Here is a 21062-nt window from a genome sequence, read left to right as displayed (position 1 = left end):
TATATGATATGAGTGGGGGGTTCCTAAAGTGCTCAATGTCAGGGAAACTATCTGTCATTAAATGCCAGTGTCGTTTTATGATCTCTGGCTATGTGTATTGTATTTAGTAACAAAAGGGATGCGGTTGTGTCTGGTGTCTACTTCTCTGTCCCTCACGTAGTCCCAAAGCTCTGGTACGTGCTTTGAGAAGGACATCCGTTGGATATCCACGATTTTCAAATTTCCATTGCATCTCGTCTAGCCTCCTCCCCCGCACTTCCTCATCCTCAACAATATGCTGTAGCCTTTGAAATTGACTGATCGGAACTGCACCCCTAGTGGGCCTCGGATGGAAACTCCCGTAATGGAGAAGGGAGTTCACATCCGTGGGCTTAACATAGAGGTCAGTACATAATCTATCTTCGCATCGAAACACCAACGTATCCAAGAAGCTCACTTCCTTCTCAGAAGAATGAATGGTAAGTCGAATGTGTGGGCACCTGCCCATCAACAAATGCCACAAGGGTCGAATGAGGCCCCGCCCACACGCAAAAAATGTCATCTATATATCTATGCCACTGCTTGGCGTATTTCTTAAATAGTTCACTGGTGTACACGAACATTTCCTCGTACACCCCCATAAAGATGTTTGCGTAGGACGGGGCCACATTCGACCCCATAGCTGTACCCCTGACCTGCAAATAGAACGTCTCATCAAAGCGAAAATAGTTAAACTGCAGGACAATTGTTAATAAATCACAAATGAACTTAATCTGTGGACCCGTGAAATCCGATGCTGTCTCAAGCATATGGTGTACGGCCTCTACACCCCCATCATGTGGGATGGAGGTGTAGAGGCTCTCTACATCCAGAGTTACCAGCAGACAGGTACCCTGCAAAGGTTCCATGTTACGGACTATGTTCAAAAACATTTGAGTGTCTCGTAAATAAGACTTAAGTCCTGCCACATAGGGTCTCAAAACTTGATCCAGGTATTTAGCCACAGGAGAGAACACTGACTCTATCCCTGCCACTATCAGACGCCCAGGGGGGTTGTCCAGCCGCTTGTGAATTTTAGGGCAGACATATAATACTGGAGTAACAGGATGCCCCTGAATGAGAAAATTGGCCAGTTTTTCATCGATGATTTTAGTCTCTACTGCTTTAGAGATAATCTCGGCTATGAGTCTCTGGACTTCACCCAGCGGATCACGCTCCAGTTTTTTGTAGGTAGATGTATCGGAGAGTTGTCTCATGACCTCCCCCCGGTACATTGTGGTGTCCATCACCACTACTGCTCCGCCCTTGTCCGCTGGTTTATTTGTAATATGCGGATTTTGTGATAGTTTCCTCAGGGCTTGTTGTTGTTCATTCGAGATGTTTTTACGGATTGTAAGGCCCAACAGCCTAGGATTCCTAAGTAATGTATCGACTTCATTTTGTACTTTCTTAATAAATAAATCGATTATCTGGCATCTAAAGCAGTAGAGACTAAAATCATCGATGAAAAACTGGCCAATTTTCTCATTTAGGGGCATCCTGTTACTCCAGTATTATATGTCTGCCCTAAAATTCACAAGCGGCTGGACAACCCCCCTGGGCGTCCGATAGTGGCAGGGATAGAGTCAGTGTTCTCTCCTGTGGCTAAATACCTGGATCAAGTTTTGAGACCCTATGTGGCAGGACTTAAGTCTTATTTACGAGACACTCAAATGTTTTTGAACATAGTCCGTAACATGGAACCTTTGCAGGGTACCTGTCTGCTGGTAACTCTGGATGTAGAGCCTCTACACCTCCATCCCACATGATGGGGGTGTAGAGGCCGTACACCATATGCTTGAGACAGCATCGGATTTCACGGGTCCACAGATTAAGTTCATTTGTGATTTATTAACAATTGTCCTGCAGTTTAACTATTTTCGCTTTGATGAGACGTTCTATTTGCAGGTCAGGGGTACAGCTATGGGGTCGAATGTGGCCCCGTCCTACGCAAACATCTTTATGGGGGTGTACGAGGAAATGTTCGTGTACACCAGTGAACTATTTAAGAAATACGCCAAGCAGTGGCATAGATATATAGATGACATTTTTTGCGTGTGGGCGGGGCCTCATTCGACCCTTGTGGCATTTGTTGATGGGCAGGTGCCCACACATTCGACTTACCATTCATTCTTCTGAGAAGGAAGTGAGCTTCTTGGATACGTTGGTGTTTCGATGCGAAGATAGATTATGTACTGACCTCTATATTAAGCCCACGGATGTGAACTCCCTTCTCCATTACGGGAGTTTCCATCCGAGGTCCACCAGGGGTGCAGTTCCGATCAGTCAATTTCAAAGGCTACAGCATATTGTTGAGGATGAGGAAGTGCGGGGGAGGAGGCTAGACGAGATGCAATGGAAATTTGAAAATCGTGGATATCCAACGGATGTCCATCTCAAAGCACGTACCAGAGCTTTGGGACTACGTGAGGGACAGAGAAGTAGACACCAGACACACAACCGCATCCCTTTTGTTACTAAATACAATACACATGGGGGGCGTGGCTAGCCATGAGAGAGGGAGGACGCAGCTCAACCTCGCTCTGCCGACCTTACCCGAATCCTGAGGTATCCTGCACCCCTCGAGTGAAATCACCGCTGCCAGACCACACCAGACTGTGGCCAGACACCACCCCTGCCAGACCATGCAAAAAGCGCAGAAAAGCGGGGCAGACAAAGCCGCGGAAACCGCGGAGAAGCTGGCGAAATATGCGCATGGAGCTGGGCAAGATGGCGCCGCTCCGCCCCAGCACCACGAGACTACAGCCGAGCAGTGCAGACCCAGCTCACCGGCTCCAGACACTGACACAGATGCGGAATCCGTCAGCTCCCGCACCAGGAAAGGCCACACAGTGAGTAAGGACTCTGGTCCTAAGATGCGGAGGGGCAGATCACAACACAGGCAGGGGAAATCTAAGCAGGCACAGGCCCAAATGGCTGCCATAGAGGACACAGACTCAGAGGAGGGGGAACCCACTCGGGCGGATCTCCTAGATGCAATTAAGGCATTACAAAATAGCCTAACTTCAAGGCTGGATACTGTGCAGTCAGATCTCTCTCTGGTCAAAGCAGACCTAAAGAAACTACGTGACAGGGCAGCAGAATCTGACAGGCGTATTGGGGATCTGGAAGATATAATCAAGCCAATGCAAAAAACTCAAAAAACAGCCCAAAAAGCTACCGAGCAAAATACCCTGAAGGTTGATGACCTGGAGAATCGATCTAGACGATCCAATATTAGGTTTGTGGGCTTCCCAGAAAAATCTGAAAGCAATTCCCCAGAGACTTTTCTAGAAACATGGTTGAAGCAAACTATCCCAAGTATGGATCTATCACATACTTTCTCTATAGAACGCGCACACCGCATCCCTGGGGGCCCACCAAAACCGGGGAGACCACCCAGACCTATGATAGCTAAGTTGCTAAATTACAGAGACAAGGTGGAAATCCTGCGGAAAGCCAGGGACATATCACTTGAATTTAATGGCACTAAAATATCCCTGTATCAGGACTTTTCCTCCGAAGTGCAAAAACAACGTGCATCGTTTATGGCAGTTAAAGCCGGCCTGAGAGCCAAGCAGGTTCTCTATACCATGTTGTTCCCAGCCAAGCTTCGTGTACAATATCAAGATGAGACTATATTCTTTTCATCGCCGGATGAGGCTACCACCTGGATGGAACAACAGGGAATTAACGTCCCTGTACTAGCAGATAAAAGAAAGAAGGACACTTCTAGATAAATACTGCAGGTACCGATGGCGATACAGTTAGTGGTGACCCCTTTTCTTGTGGAAGCATTTCTATAAGATCTCTTATATGCTTGTACCCCTCCAAGTTATCTCCTGTCATCACTTATGTGGAAACAAATAGATGCTACAACGCTTGATCTCAGGCGCCTACGAACTGGAACTTTGTAAGCACATAAATACAATATCTTAATGTGTAATAGAATCCACAGGAAAATCACATAGGCCTGAAAAGTTGCAATCCAACTAGAACTAACTTTCCTTTACACAGGCCTATACTGCCACCTAGTGGACTTTTGAAATATCAATGTTAGGTTATATTGATATATCATTGCACTGTTGAAGGTGTTAGTTATGAGATACCTGATTGAATAATTATAACATTCAATATGTTTATTGTAGGTTGATGTTGCATGTATCCATCTATAACTGAAGTTCATTTTGTAAAACTATATGCTTATAAACACAAATGTCTTACAGCTGAGAAACCTCTATTCTACCGCATAAGCTGCTTAAATATGCTGGGAGACCCTGTTGGCTTCCCTTCTAATGTAAGCAACCACGTTACACCCGTGGGTTAAGTAACATATTAGGTCGGACATGGTGACCGAAGTTAGTCCCCTTTACTGGTTAAGTTTTAACGTTTTGGGAAGTAAGACTCTCTGTAAGTTTCTTAAAAAACAGGGAGTAGGGTGGGAGAGGTTAGGGGGGAAGTTTGTATGTGTTATATGTGTTGCTGTTGTTTTTGTCTTTTTATTTTTCAGCAGAATGTACAGAGAGGGGAGCATACTGATGTGAGTATTGAGTGGAGGAATGGTGAGCAGGTTGGGGGGTATAACAATATAACGCCAACTCTAAAATGGTTATACTAAAGTTCTTGTCCTGGAATGTCCGGGGGATGAATAATGCGATCAAACGCAAACTAGTATTTGAACATATACGCAAGCTGTCACCGCAAATTATATGCCTGCAAGAAACCCACCTAGTGGGAGCCAGAGGGCTAACCCTAAAGAAACCATGGGTTGCGAATTATCTTGCTCATTATTCCTCATACTCCAGAGGGACAGCAATTCTAATTGCTAAATCATTCAAGGGTACAATTACGGATGTTAGGATAGACAATAAAGGAAATTACGTTATATTACGATGTATGATTGAAGGGAATCCTCTAATAATTGCATCAGTCTATATCCCGCCCCCCTTTAATGTAAACATATTGACAGAGCTTATGAAAAAACTACATCCACTATTAGATGGGCCTCTTATACTAATGGGTGATTTTAATGCCACCCTCGACCCGGCATTAGTTAGACTTAAAGGGGGAGGCAGAACCTCACCCGCCTTTATTGGGTGGAAAGAAGCATACGCCCTACAAGATATATGGAGGTGGAAGTTTCCTACCACAAAGATGTTCTCTTGCTTTTCTGATACTCATCAGACGATGTCCAGAATTGATTTATGCTTTGGCTCAGTAAATTTATTACCCCTAATAGAGTCAGTTGAATATTTATCCCATGGGATCTCTCATCACGCCCCGCTGGTGTGCCAATTGAAGGCCTGGGGAGAGAGCCCGACAGCTGTATGGCGCATGAATCCATGCTGGCTGGAGGATTAAATGGTTCTCGAGCAATGTCAGAAGGAAGTGGCAGAGTATTGGTCCATTAATGAAGGTACTGTGGGGCGACACATGTGCTGGGACGCGGGGAAAGCAGTTGCAAGGGGCTCATTTAGAGCAGCCATTTCTATTATTAGGCAAAATGAGGTAGCCTCACAAACATACCTTGAAAAAGAAACTACTGAGGCACAGGCCCAACTGATTCTATCTCCCTCAAACGAGAAATATGCCATATGGCAATCAGCTCGCCGTAAATTAGAGCTTAAAATCCTGGAAAGGACAAAAAGGAAAGATATTATTAAATCCCAAAGGTTTTTCGAATTCGGCAATAAATGTAGCAAAATACTTACCTATTTGCTACACTCTTCTGGCGGTTCCTCTGCTATCCCACGCATTGTGTCGCCATCCGGTATCACTTGTCATACCTCAATTGAAATAGCATCCGCTTTTACAGAATTCTACTCTGAGTTATACGCCACTAGAACAGGTCCAACGGACGAGAGAATTATGGATTTCCTTAAGGACCTGGATCTGCCGGTACTATCACCTGAAGCGGTCACTGAATTAGATGCCCCTATTACCTCAGCTGAAATAATTAATGCGATAAACACCTTTAAACGTAACAAAGCCCCAGGCCCTGACGGGATCCCCATAGAATGGTACGTCAAAAACAAACCACTGATAGTTCCCCACTTGTTGACCCTCTTTAATCATATATTTGAAACAAAAACACTTCCTGATTCCATGTATGAAGCCCTTATAACCCTTATATTGAAACCAAATAAAGATCCATCCTCCTGTGATTCATATCGCCCTATATCTCTTATAAACACAGATGCCAAGATACTTACAAAAATTCTGGCCACCAGACTAAATGACCACATCACATCCATAATACATCCGGATCAAACAGGCTTCATACCTGGGCGATCTACCAGACTCAATGTTCGCAGATTATACTTAAATCTGCACTATTTACATAAAAATTCTGGTTCCAGAATCATCCTATCCTTAGATGCGAACAAAGCATTTGACTCGATTGAATGGTCTTATGTAGCAACAGTTCTGAAATATTTTGGCTTTGGGGACTCCTTTCAACGTTGGTTTCAAATATTATATGACAAACCCAGAGCGAAGCTCAGGGTCAACTCTATGATCTCGGCTATGTTCACGGTCTCTAGGGGTACACGGCAGGGGTGTCCTCTCTCACCCCTGTTGTTCGCCATAGCGATTGAGCCATTAGCTCAGGCCATTCGATCAGACTCACAGATACAGGGGCTCAAAATAAATAACATAGAAGAGCGCATATCATTATACGCAGATGACATGCTGATCTTTCTGGCAGATCCGGGCCCTTCATTAGCGAGAGTACTGGACATCTGACACCTTTCATAAAGTATCGGGATTATCCATAAATTGGTCCAAGTCGGTTCTCCTGCCTTTGGATTCTTTTGATCATCAAGCTATAACGAGACAATCCAAACTGCAGGTAGTGGACAACTTCAAATACCTAGGTGTAAAAATAACGCAACCTACGATATCCTTTATAGACAGTAATGTCCTTCCAATCATTCAGGCAATAGAATTACAATTAAAAAAAATGGATGACCCTTCCTCTCAATGTCTGTGGCAGAGTGTGCATCATAAAAATGATCGTTGCCCCAAAATTGTTGTACATACTACAGATGTCCCCAGAGTGGATCCCTCACTCTATTTTTAAACGAATTGACTCAATGCTGATCTCATTTATATGGTCGGGCTCAATTCCACGAATTGCGCTCTCCACACTACAACTTCCTGTAAGCTCCGGTGGCTTGGCGGTCCCACACTTTTATAAATATTTTCTGGCCTCACAGTTAATACCTATACGAAGCTGGCTGAGCGGAGATAGGCAAGACTCCAGCTTGGCAGCAGAAGCGGATATCGCTGGCTCTTATGAATCCCTATGCGGAGCTATATATAGATGCAGAGTATCTAATCCCTCGATAAATACTAAAATCACTCATAATACCATTAATATTTATAAGAAAACTCGAAAACTATTAGGAGAATCAACACAGTACGTTTCCCAGAATTCACCCTTTTGGGGGAACCCAAACCTCTCGGAATTACAATCCATTCCGGATGCACACTTCTGGCACATGCATGGGGTGAAATACTTATCCCAACTTTTTCTAAATGGCACATTTAAAGACTTTCAGTATTTGAGATCTGAATTTGGCCTACCAAGGCACGCCTTGTTCAGATATTTTCAACTGAGACATGCCATCAGAACACAATTAGGAACCACTGATGTCTCACTGACTCCCTCACAACTAGAGACACAACTATTAAACCAGGTCAAAGTCAAACAGATAACCACCATGTACACCTTCCTAATGATACAGGGCAGTGATTCAAAAGTACAAAAAATTAGACAAAAATGGCAACAAATTGACCCCTCTCTGACTAAAGAAAATTGGGACGAACTGACAGAAACCTTTTCCAAGACGGTAATAGCAGCTAATGATAGGCTTATTAATGTTAAATGGCTGCATCAAGCCTATCTGTCACCAGCTAGATTAGCCAAAATGGGCCCCACACAAGACGGTAGATGCTTTAAATGTAAGGCCTTAAAGGGAACCAGAGAGGAAGCACCCTTGTGTATTTTACCATATATATCAGGAGGAAACAGAGAGCATGGTAAGTGTTTTCTCTAATGTTCTTACTCACTGCTAAAAGTGTCTGTTAACAGCAGTCACAAGAATCCCAGACTGAGCAATTAAATCTGGCTTTGCTGGGAATTATTATAGCTGAGTCATTATAGCAAAGCCACAAGGGGGCAGGCTTGGGCTTGAAATAACACCACAGAATACATACTTAGCTATAATCTTTCTGTAGCAAAGCTAGACGGAGCAGCCTGACTTCTCAGTCGAGGATTCTTATCAGACGTGATAACAGTCAGATTACACAGAGAACAATGAAACAAAGGGCAGATTAGGTGTTTACTGTCATGTTCCCACTGATTTATAAGGTAAAATACAAGAGGGTGCTTCATCTCTGGTTCTCTTTAAATGCAGATTTTATACATTGTGTATGGATGTGTCCATTGGTACAGAGGTTTTGGAAATCAGTAAATCATTTTATTAAGGACAAATTGTCTCTGCCAGTCACATTAGATCTTAAATTATGCATGTTGGGGATGGTGGATAAACTGGCATGCTCCAAAAACCAATTACTCCTAATTAGGATCCTGATATTCTACGCTAGGAAGGTAATTGTGTTAGGATGGAAACGCTCTTCTCCTCCAACAATTACAGAATGGAAAACAGTAATTAACCAGGTGCTGCCACTTTTCAAATTAACATATCAAACACGTAACCAATTTAAGAAATTTGATAAAATCTGGAGTAAATGGATTAATGCCTTAGATACCACGGTCCCCAACTTGGACATAACTGCATCTGTTCAAGACTATCAATAAATAGAAATAAGATTTGTAAACACCAAATCAAAGAAATATGTGGCTTGCTACCCTGATCGCTCACCATTATTTGTGACCTTGTCAGCCAGTTTGTAGCACTCAATGATCTCCCTATTAACCTATTCTGTATGAATACTGACTTATGACCATCATCTGGACGGCTGCTGATGCTTTTTTGTTTTTGTTTTCTTTTTTCTTTGTTAATGTCTTATTGTTCTGTTTTGTCCAAATTTATGTATGAAACTCAATAAAAATTCTCTTTTAAAAAAAAAAAATACAATACACATAGCCAGAGTATCACTAAGATCATAAAACGACACTGGCATTTATTGACAGATAGTTTCCCTGACACTGAGCACTTCAGGAACCCCCCACTCATATCATATAAAAGACCGCCCACACTTAGAGATCGCCTGGTGCACGCTGACCTCAATGTGGAGACTGGATCGACGAGCACTAATAGAAGAGGGACATTTCCCTGTCTAAATTGCGTTCACTGCAGTTCCGTGATTAAGGGTCCCTTTTTATTACATCCCCATCAGGGTACAAAAATAGCCATTAGGGGGTGGCACACATGTGACTCAGATCATGTAGTATATGCCTTAAAATGCCCTGTGGCTTACTATACATTGGACAGACCACCCAGAAACTTAAGAAACGACTATCATCCCACAAACACGCCATTAGAGAACGACTAGTGGATCAGGCAGTGGCATATCATTTTGTACGTTTAGGACATCATGTCAGCCAACTGAGATTTATGGTCCTGGAACAGGTGACTCCATTGAGGAGAGGTGGTGATCGTTTAAGAAAACTGCTCTGGAGGGAGGCTTATTGGATAAAAAGACTGGACACAATGGAGCCGAGGGGGCTTAACAGAGAATTTGATCTGTTGCCCTTTTTATAGGTTGCTCCATTGTGCCCAGCTTGTCCAATGTGTATGTATATTTTAATTAGCAGATCAACATTGGGTTAATATTTCTAACTTGGTGACATTTAACAACCACATTATTGTGGCTATTGTGACTTCTGGGTGACTACTCCTGAGCTATATACTGTTTATATATTATTTGTATATCTTTATGCAGCTTTATTATTGTTTTATTTTAATTTGGCCAGTTTTACTCATTATTTTATTTTTTTTTATTTATTATTTTTTATCTGTCAGGTTTTCCTCTGTTCTCTTCTCTGCCCTGCCCTGTTTATGCTTAGTTTGCTCCGTAGATACTATACCGCCATATGGGAATGTAATAATGTGTACATATGCAGATTAGCCATGTGTCTTACTATGCTGTGGATAGACAGCGTATTTAGGTAATTTGTATGCGATTCCCTACTCGCATATGTAGAGGCGTGCCCTGATTGGTCGGCGGCCTGGCCTCCTAGACTCCATCTGGTGACGTCAGTCGGCGCTATGCCGACTACGTCCCCATTATTTCCGCCTCCGCACGCTGCTGCGGCGCCGTTTGGCGAGGCGTGACGTCATGCAGGGCTTCCATCAGGTCCGCAACATGCGGAGGAGATGGCGCCCATGCGTTAAGAGGCGGACAAAGGAGGTTACGAGCCGTTGGCCAGGAGGGGCACGCTAGATGGGAGGTTCCTGGACACTGTGTCCTATCAGGCTAGCAGCAATGGTGTTCCCCATCAGGTCCGCGATTTCAGGGCTATTATGATTGGTGTGAGTATATTTGAATTTTATTGGCTGTTGCCACCCATGATTAGTATAACTACTTGGCATGTTTGTAATGTTGTTGTCATATCCAGCTAAGCTTGATAAAGAGGCGTGTAGCCTTAAAACGTCACACTATTGTTGCTGGAATATATGCTTTAATGCAATAAAAAAGAGCAGAAGAAATAGATGGTGCCGGCTTCTTGTTTCCTGTATCATTGTTTAGAGGCAGAAATGTAAATTTATCAATCCTAGTGATTTTTTTAGTACATGGTAAATGCACAAGTTGAACTTTCATGAAGCTTTAAAAGTTTCCCTGAACTGACATGTGACATGTGATAAACCTGGGTACATATAGTATAAACCTACTTAGAGCTTGCCTATTTTTTGCATTGGGAAGAACAGAGGAGTGCTTTATGTATGCTAATGAAGCAGTTAAATACAGGCACAACTCTCCTGCAAAGAGAATAGAAGCCAGAGCACTTGAAGGACAACTGTAATGAGAGGGATATGGAGTCTGCCATATTGATTTCCTTTTAAACAATATTGGTTGCCTGGCAGCCCTGCTAGTCTATGCGGCTGCAGTAGTGTCTGAATCGCACAAGAAACAGGCATGCAGATAATCTTGTCAGATCTGACAATGTCAAACACCTGATCTGCTGCATGCTTGTTCAGGGTCTATGGCTAGAAGTATTAGAGGCAGAGAATCCGCAGTATAGCCAGGCAACTGGTATTGTTTAAAGGGAAATAAATATGGAAGCACCTATATCCCTCTCATTACAGTTGTCCTTTAATTTGCTGGAGCAAACTATCCTTGTTAAAGAAACCCAGAGATGTCAGCTATTAGATTCTTCACATATCCAAGGCTTCCTTCAGCCCCATAAGCATGGATGCTCCCCTCACTGTCCTCTCGCTTGCCTCCATTAAGCGGCAATCAGCTCCGGTATTGGGTACTGGCTCAGTCGAGTGCAGTACCGGAGCTGATTGCTGCTTAATGGAGGCACGCAGGACGACGGCTAGGGACGCATTCATGCTTATGGGTAAATAAAAAATGTTTAATAGCTGAGGACAATTTTTTTTTTTTTTCACCCTGACATGTCTGATTTGCAACCTTTAGAGAAACTAACCCTTAAAGAGTAACTGTTAGGCTGCAAAAGCTAATTTAAACCTCTATTCTCCTGTGTTAAACAGTTTAGAAGGAAGCCAAAAAGGCAATACTGTAGTTAAAAATCTCTCTTACTTTGTTTGCTGAATAGCAATTCTTTTTATCCCCGAGCTCCTAAGGAGGCAGCAGGCTGCATAACAGATACTGCAGAGCATGCTGGGAGGGTTTTATTCTCTCCACTGTGCAGGGAGGTCCTCCCCTTCATTTCCCTATCCCGCCCTGAGGCTGCTTTCACAGTGGGACGTTACAGGCTCATGTTACAGCAGCCTGTAATAGCAGGCCAACTCACAGCACTGAAAAATCAATGTGCTGTTCACAGTGCACATGTTGCATTAGAGTATACTCCGCTATTGTTCCTAGCCACGTGGCTAATTAATATTCACTGCACTGTAGTGTTGTCTGGATCATGAACGATTCGGATCTTTGATCCGGATCTTTTTTGTGAGTCGAATCATCCGAGATTCGGTTCACAGTGGATGTCTGAAAGAAACAGGAACTGCAGCTTCTCTCACTCTGCTGCAAATGATTCAAAGATTCGGTTCAAAGATCCGGATCTTTTCAATGACCCGATTCGAATCATTGAAAAGATCCGGACTTCCCAGTATAGAATTAAAACGGCTCACCTCTGTTCATCTGACAGCCTCCCCAGGACGATTGCCCCCCCCCCCAACCCCTGAGTGACAGACAATATGCCCCGTTAGACCAGAGACTGGTGGGAGTGTCTGAGGGCTGGAACTTGGGAGGGCTAAAGAATCCTCAATCAGGAAGCAGGGTAAGGGAGGATATTACATCACAATTGGCTTCATACAAGACAGTCAAACATGGAACCTGCCATGAGCTGTCAGGAGCATCAATCTCTGCAAATACTATATAAAAATTCTGTGAAATCCAAACGTGGACAGTGAAATGCATATGTAATGTAAGTACAGCCAATATTTAGATACATGTGTTTTTTTGTTTTTGTTTTTCCCTCTGAGACCTTATACCTAACAGCTCCTCTTTAAAAGTGAAAATAAGAATGAGACACCAGAGAAGCTGTATACATCATTGCTACTGCACATCCAATTATCTTAATCTATAAGGGCAATTTCAGCGTCCCACTTATGTTTAACCTCTTGCCCACCGCCCACTACCAATAGGCGGTGACACAGTGGCACCCCCAAGACCGCATCACGCCGATCAGCAGCGGCACTTGGGGACCAATTAGTCAGGGATTGCGCGCATCCGCCGGCAATAGGCCTTGGCCACCTGCGACGTCAACCCGCCGTCCAATTAGCTGTGCCAGCGGGTTGTTAACCCCCCCCCCCCGATCTACCGCGTACAAATTGTATAATACACTTTGTATACATTACACAGCTGGCACTGCTAATTACAAAGTGTATTATACAGGCTGCCTCCTCCCCTGGTGGTCCCAGTGATCGAGGGCCCACCAGGGGAGGAGGCAGCTGTGCATGTAAGCACACTGATCTTGCCCCCTGATCGCCCACAGCACCCCTCAGACCACTGTTTACACCCAATCGCCCCCCTAATCACCCATCAATCACCCCCTGTTACTGTCTGTCAATGCTATATTTTAGAGTAGGTCCTAAACTGCCCCCTGGGGGCTCCTGATCACCCACTGATCACCTATCAATCACCCTGTCACCCCCTGTCACTGCTACCCATCAGATCAGACCCTAATCTGCCCCCTGCGGGCACCCAACACCCGCCCACACCCTCCAATCGCCCTCAGACCCCCCCTGATCACCTCCCCAGTGCATTATTTACATTTGTTCTCCCCTCTGATCACCCATCAATCACCTCCTGTCACCTCCTGTCACCCCCTAGCACTCCTATCCATCAGATCAGGCTTTAATTTGCCCCCTGCAGGCTTCTGATCACCCGGCCAAACCCTCACCCGCCCCACCGCAGTGACAGTTTTTTTTCGTTGTCTGATCACTGCTGGTCTCTACGACTTAATTGTGGCTGAGACAACCGTTATGCCACACAATACGCAATCACCAATCCAAGAAGCTACCATACCCAGCCTTTTCGGTGGAAACCACTCCAAGTTTCCAAACGTAACATTTTTGGGGCCTTCTCCTTAACATGGCTCTAGTCAAAAAGAATGTATTGCGGTCTTATTGGTCTACGCATCCAATAAATCACATGCCCATGTTCTCTGCTGCCATGTCCAGGTCACGATTTGAGAACATCCTGCGCTTCCTGCACTTCAGTGCCAATACAACCTGTCATCTAAGAGGCCACCCTGCTTATGACCGGTTCCAAAAAATTCAGGCCCTCATAGACCACCTGTCATCAAAATTTGCAGATGCCTATACCCCTAAACAGTCATATTGAGGCATTTGGTTTCCAGACTACTCCTCATGGTTTTGGACCCCTAAAATGCCAGGGCAGTATAGGAACCCCACAAGTGACCCCATTTTAGAAAGAAGACACCCCACAGTATTCCGTTAGGTGTATGGGGAGTTCATAGAAGATTTTATATTTTGTCACAAGTTAGCGGAAACTGATTTTTTTCCCCCCACAAAGTGTCATTTTCCACTAACTTGTGACAAAAAATAAAATCTTCTATGAACTCACCATACTCCTAATGGAATACCTTGGGGTATCTTCTTTCTAAAATGGGGTCACTTGTGGGGTTCCTATACCGCCCTGGCATTTTAGGGGCCCTAAACCTTGAGAAGTCTAGAAACCAAATGCCTCAAAATGACCTGTGAAATCCTAAAGGTACTCATAGGACGTTGGGCCCTTTAGCGCACCTAGGCTGCAAAAAAGTGTCACACGTGCTATCGCCGTACTCAGGAGAAGTAGTATAATGTGTTTTGGGGTGTATTTTTACACATACCCATGCTGGGTGGGAGAAATATCTCTGTAAATGGACAATTGTGTGAAAAAAAAAATCAAATCTCATTTACAGAGATATTTCTCCCACCCAGCATGCGTATGTGTAAAAATACACCCCAAAACACATACTATTTCTCCTCTGAGTACGGCGATACCACATGTGACACTTTTTTGCAGCCTAGGTGCGCTAAGGGGCCCAAAGTCCTATGAGCACCTTTAGGCTTTACAGGGGTGCTTACAATTTAGCACCCCCCAAAATGCCAGGACCGTAAACACACCCCACAAATGATCCCATTTTGGAAAGTAGACACCGCAAAGTAGTCAAGGAGGGGCATGGTGAGTCCGTGGCAGATTTCATTTTTTTTTTTTTTTTTTTTTTTTTTTTTTGTCACAAGTTAGCAGAAATGGTAACTTTTTTTGTGTGTGTGACAGTGTGTCATTTTCCGATAACTTGTGACAAAAAATAAAATCTATGAACTCATCATGCCTCTTAGTGAATACTTTGGGATGTCTTCTTTCCAAAATTGGGTCATTTGGGGGGGTATTTATACTATCCTGGAATTCTATAAGGTGCTCAGAAAAGTCAGAGATGCTTCAAAATGGGAAAATTCACTTTTTTCGCCATAGTTTGTAAATGCTATAATTTTTACCTAAACCAATAACTATACACTTATTGGATTTTTTTTTTATCAAAGACCTGTAGCATAATAAATTTGGACAAAAATGTATATAGAAATTTTACGTTATTTGAAAAATGTCAGCACAGAAAATTAAAAAAAAACATTTTTTGACAAAATTCATGTCCTTTTTTTTTTTTTTTTTTTTGATGAATATAATAAAACTAAAAATCACAGCAGCAATCAAATAGCACCAAAAGAAAGCTGTATTAGTGACAAGAAAAGGAGGTAAAATTCATTTAGATAGTAGGTTGTATGACCGAGCAATAAACCGTTAAAGCTGCAGTGGTCTGAATGGAAAAAGTGTCTGGTCCTTAAAGGAGTCATCAGGCAAAAAAAAAAAAAGTTTCACTTACCCGGGGCTTCTACCACCCCCATGCAGCCATCCTGTGCCCTCGTAGTCACTCACTGCTGCTCTAGTCCCCCTCCGTCAGCTCCTTTCGTTTTTAGAGGTTAGAGGTTCAACGCGTAAAATTTTACGCGTTAAACCGCTAATGCGTAAAAGTGTATGCGTTAATGTTCCTGCACCAGCGGGAATGCGTAAAAACTAAACGAGCTGACGGAGGGGGACCAGTGCATAATGAAGTCTGGAGGCTTAAGGGCTGTGCTTGCTGGACTTTATTATTTTTTTTTTTTTAAACCCTTTCATGCAACCTTTTTACCGCATGATTCCCGCATGAATAATAGCTGTTTCCGCATCTTTTTTCCCGCATGCGGAAAACCTGCTGAAAAATATTAGTGAATGTGGAAATGCGGAGTTTACCATTGGCGGAAATATAGCGGTAACATTTTGCGGTGTTTTTGCCTCTTAGTGAATAGAGCCCAATGAGTTCACTGTACTAAAATAGTCCCCACAGTCATCACATCTCAACCCAATAGGCATCTTTAATGTCCTTAGTAAAGGGGCTTGGGGAGGATACCATGGTTTATTTTATACAGATAATGTGTATGTGTGCCGGGGAGCTTTTATACAGCAGTTATTGTGGCTGTACAGTGAATCCCAGGAAAAGAGTTGCCACTTTGCCCTTGGGTTTTCTGTGAATCAGTACACAGTAACTGTATGCCTTCTCACAAGAAACCCCAGGAAAAAATTCACTGCTGTTTCTGGAGATAGCAGTAAACTTCAGTGCCATTGACTTCAATGCAATTTGCAAAAGTGTTCCTAAGAATATTTGCGGTACTACCCATGGTTCGAGGAAATTCTAGCAAGACTGTCAAAGGCGCTCATCCCTAGCAAACTACAGAATTTGAACCTTGCGAGAATGGTTGTGTGTAGTACAGTGCCAGCAGTGGAATTGGAGTTCTGGTGTAGAGCAATAATCCTTTTTTTTTTTTTTTTTTGGTTTTGTGTGCAGATAATAAAGCACTTCAAGATAAATTATCAGAGATGGACGCTGCAAAGCATCAAGTGGAGAAAGACCTTGGAGAGCAAATCAGTAAATTAGAGAGAGAACTGGAAAATGCAAATGATCTGCTTTGTTCCACTAAAAGAAAAGGTAATTTATCGTCTCCTAAGAATGGCATTATTTTGGCCTTGTAGAATGACTGTTTGGTCTATGTGTAGCTACTAGTGCTGGGCAAGCCAATTCCTTTAAATGTGTAAATTGATGATTAGATGATGGGATTTCTAGAGTTTTCATGCCATAAGCAAGTTCCTCTAATAGTTCTGAACCGTCACACAGCCTTTTACCCGTTACCCCTTCATATGTTTCAGTGTTCTCCCCAGAATTTTTTTCCAGCCGGGTGGCCTGAAAAAGTAGTCGGGTGGGGCGAGATATAATACAGGGCCAGTGCTTCTCTGCACAACCCTGCTCACAGCATAGGAGGAGGTGAGCCGATGACAGCCGGGTGCTCACCAAAACTAGCCGGGTGGAGCACCCAGCTAAAAGAGCCTGGGGAGAACACTGTGTTTATTTTAGGTTTTGGCTTTTACTTAGCGCAGGTAGAATAATTCTGTGCACCCTTTGCCTATCCCCCTAACCTGGTCATCTGAATAGGATTGTATCTAACAAGCTCTTGTTTCTCTAAACAGTCGGGTCTTTTAATTTCCATTTATATGATTTGAGTCTCAAGTCCAAATTGCCTACAATAAAGATTCCTGGACGGGAGACTCTCATCCATTGTTTAAAAAAAAAAAAAAAGCAAAAAAAAAAAACCTGCTGCCGTGATCGTACTTCCGTTCAATAGTAATGATTGCAAGTTATAGTGTAAAAAAAAAAGGGGGGGGGGGTTAGCCCGCAGGTATTTTTCACCTTATGGACGAGAGGAATTTTCACCTGTCAGCGCTTCTCCTATTTGTTCCCCAATAACTTTATCACAACTAAATGATCTATACCTTGTTTGTTCTGCCACCACTTAGGCTTTCTTTGGGTGGTACATTATGCTAAGTTATTTTATCCTAAATGCATTATGATGGGAATAAGAAAAAAAAATGGAAAAAATTCTTTTTCAGTTTTCAGCCATTATAGTTTTAAAATAATTCACGCTACCATAACTAAAATCCACACAATTTATTGGCCATTTGTCCCGGTTATTGCAACGTTAAAATTATATCCCTAGTACAATGTATGGTGACGATATTTTATTTGGAAATAAAGGTTCATTTTTTTTCTTCTAAAGTCAGTAGGTGCAATTTACTATTTGGCCACAAGATGTCCCCGCTGAGCAAAAATCCTATTAGCGTACTTTGTACACTAATCGGATACAATGTATCATTACATTGCAACTAGGGGAAGTGACGTAGGCTTCCATCGGAAATCTCCGATCAGTGGCGGCGGGGAGATTATGAATGGAAATATTGTTTCCATTCATAAATTTAACGATTGGCGGCAGAAGGAAGCGCGGCGGCTGTATGTAAAGAATAAACTTTGTTTTTGTTAAAAAAAAAAAAAAAAAAGTGTTCTCGGTGGACATGCTCGGATTGGCACAGGGGACTTTGGTCCCCTGCAGCCAATCCCCCCTGCTAGCAGCAGCGCGATCACGGGCATTTGCCTGCACGATTTCCTGCAGACCACCCAAACTGCAGGGACGTGACTAGCGCGTCCCTGTGGCTCTAGCTGCTGCCGCTGCGGATGTGAAGCTCATGTTCGCGCGGCTGAAATGGTTAAGTGAGTGTCTCATAATAAAAACAAAACAAACCCTTTTTTATTTTTTATTTTTTTTTTTAGTGTTACGAATGCCTGATACACACAATGCAATTTCCTATCAATTTGATGGGTCAAATCGATAACCTCCGACAGGGGACTGATCATTGATTTTCTGATCACTTCTGTACAAAATCGATTGGAATATTGATCGAACTTGTTGATATGATGGGGAAATTGGATGGTGTTTACCAGTCAAAATTAACCCCTCGTGCAACCGTTACTTGGCCTTAAAGGATAACTGTAGTGAGAAAATGGAGACTGCCATGTTTAAAAAATAAATAAATAATAATAAAAAAAAAAAAAGTTGCCTGGCAGGCAGCCCTGCTAATCTATTTGGCTGCAGTAATGCCTAAATAACACCAGAAACAAGTGTAGCTAATCTCAGATCTGACAATGTCAAACGCCTGATCTGTTACATGATTTTTCAGGGTCTGTGGCTAAATGTATTAGAGGCAAAGGTTCCGCAGGATAGCAAGGGAGTTGGTGTTGCTTAAAAGGAAATAAAATAAGGCATCCTCCAAAATATGTATGTATTGTTTTTATGCCTAATTGTCCTCGATAAAATACTAGAAGAATTAAACAATTCTTGGGGAAAGTTATTGCATCATCAGAAGCGACTCAGCTGCTATGCCAGAATTGTCAGGGATCTTAAGAGGTTGTGAAAATGTATACTTGTTGCTGGCTGTATTGTCCTAAAGCTACACACACAAGATTTTCCTGACCAGATGTTAGACAAAAAGATTTTTTTATGGAAAGAGTATTTGGAAATTAGTGTGACACAAGGTGTGCCCCCTGACGCCACAGAGAACTTTACTATTGATTTGTCTGTTTTACTCTCCATGGTATGTTTCTTTTACCTGTTCTGTCCCCTTCTCCTCCCCATAGCACAGAATGTTCTGCTGAACTGTATCTGTAAAATGATTATTCCCAGAATGATCTTTGTACAGGGTGATGCACGGAATTCTAGCTTGTCTGCCTAGCACTCGGCTAGCATGCAAACAGATGCCAAACTGCCTTACCCTGTGCATCTGGCTTTATTGAAGCCTGAGTCGCCTGCGTTTGCTGCTGTATGAGGCCCCGTTCAAACTGCACGCGGTTCCAGACGCGTTTTGGGAACGCGTGCAGGAGGCCGACATGCACGACATCAGACAGTGCAAAGAGTGCACTGTGATTTTCACACTGCATGCGTTCCGGACCAGTGCAGTCCGGGAACGCATGCTGCACGCATTTTTTTTCAAAAAAACGCGTGGCTGTCTCATTCACTTTCAGTATGTTAAAGACCAACTGGTTTGTGTCTTTCTACCACCCATGTCTATATAGGGCTTCTTTTCCATATCTCCTGTCTGGCCACTAAAGTTTATAGTGAGTTTGCATAAATGGATGGAGAGGAATGCAGGGGCAAAGTTAAACACTAGTGATTAATGGCTATGTACACTTTTTTCACTTGAACTATTTTAGGTGTTCTTCTGAGCGAAGAGGAATTAACTGCTATGTCTCCTACCGCTGCTGCTGTGGCTAAAGTTGTAAGACCAGGAATGAAGCTAACTGAGGTAAAAATGCTTAATCAGGTGCCTGAGCTGGAGCTTACTAATTAGTCACTTTATTCTTCAGTGTTCTCAGCAGAATTTTTTTTTTCCAGCTGAGTAGTATGAAAAAGTAGCTGGGTGGGATGGGGCAATTCCCAGGGCTCCAGAGCCAGTTGATGCCCCACTCCGCCCCCCCCCCCATGTCTTCTGGTAATAGTTCTCACTGGGGACCTTGAGTATGTGTGCTCCACTGACTATAATTTCCCCCAAGATGGATGGCAGTGTTCACTCTTGACAAAAGCTTGCCTGATTTCAAATCACGATTGTGCTTCTCTTTATGCATTACTGTGGCTGTACTGTTCCAGTATGGCTGCACCGCATAGTAAGCCAGAGTTTATGCTTATGCATGAAGAGTAGCACAGTTGTCATAGTTAGGAGGGTCCCAGGCAGGTGCAGTGGACAGTAGACGACTTGGTTCTTTTTAACCTCCCTAGCGGTATTGACGGATATACACGTCAATACAAAATATGCTGTGAACAGTATTGACGAGCATACACGTCAATTCTCTCCTGCACTGTATACTAGACCCTTGCTTGACCCATTTTGGCAAGTTACAGTAAAAAAAAAGGTTATGAAAATTAATTTGATAACCTTTTGTAGAGAAATCCTGGGGAAATTGAACGCCAGGGAGGTTTTTAAAGATGATTGGGTTTATACTCCAGGGAAGGACCCAAAGTTGGTATTTCTGTGATTCTGGCAGTGCAGCAACACAGAACTGGCTAGACAGTTGGCAGGCAAAGAGTTCACATATACTGTACTTTAGCTGTGTAGGCAGGCAAGATATTCTACATATACTTCACTTAAAATGAACCTGGCTGGGCAGGGATGCTCTCACGAGTAATAACGAGTGCTTAAGCACTCGAATTTGTGTTTGTTTTTTTTTGTGTTGTTTTTTTTGTTTTTTTGGTTTTTTTTAAATGAGCTTTAATTGGCTCAGGTGTGGGGCAGGGAGTGAAGGGGTTATTTGCCCATAAGTGCATGTCCTCCCTGCGCTCCAAATAGCTTGCACGCATCCTATTGGCTGCGTTGCAAGCCTCACCACCATGCACTTCCAGCTTGAAGGAGGAAGTGCGAGCAGTGAGGCTTGCAACGTGACCCATAGGAATGGGTAAATGACCCCTTAACTCCCT

General features: G+C 43.2%; 1 protein-coding gene across 1 annotated transcript in view; it reads left to right on the top strand.

The window, feature by feature from the left end:
• Positions 1–21062, top strand: part of TPR (translocated promoter region, nuclear basket protein) — a 191083-nt gene that overhangs the window by 25500 nt on the left and 144521 nt on the right. Inside the window, exons 10-11 of the mRNA XM_068240152.1 lie at positions 16556–16696; positions 19805–19896. Coding sequence (XP_068096253.1) covers positions 16556–16696; positions 19805–19896 — 233 coding nt within the window. The remainder of the gene's footprint in view (positions 1–16555; positions 16697–19804; positions 19897–21062) is intronic.

The sequence above is a fragment of the Hyperolius riggenbachi genome, chromosome 6 (assembly GCF_040937935.1).
Source record: "Hyperolius riggenbachi isolate aHypRig1 chromosome 6, aHypRig1.pri, whole genome shotgun sequence".
Classification (NCBI taxonomy): domain Eukaryota; kingdom Metazoa; phylum Chordata; class Amphibia; order Anura; family Hyperoliidae; genus Hyperolius; species Hyperolius riggenbachi.
Note: the sequence above shows the minus strand (reverse complement) of the source record. Positions and strands in the feature narration are given on the sequence as shown.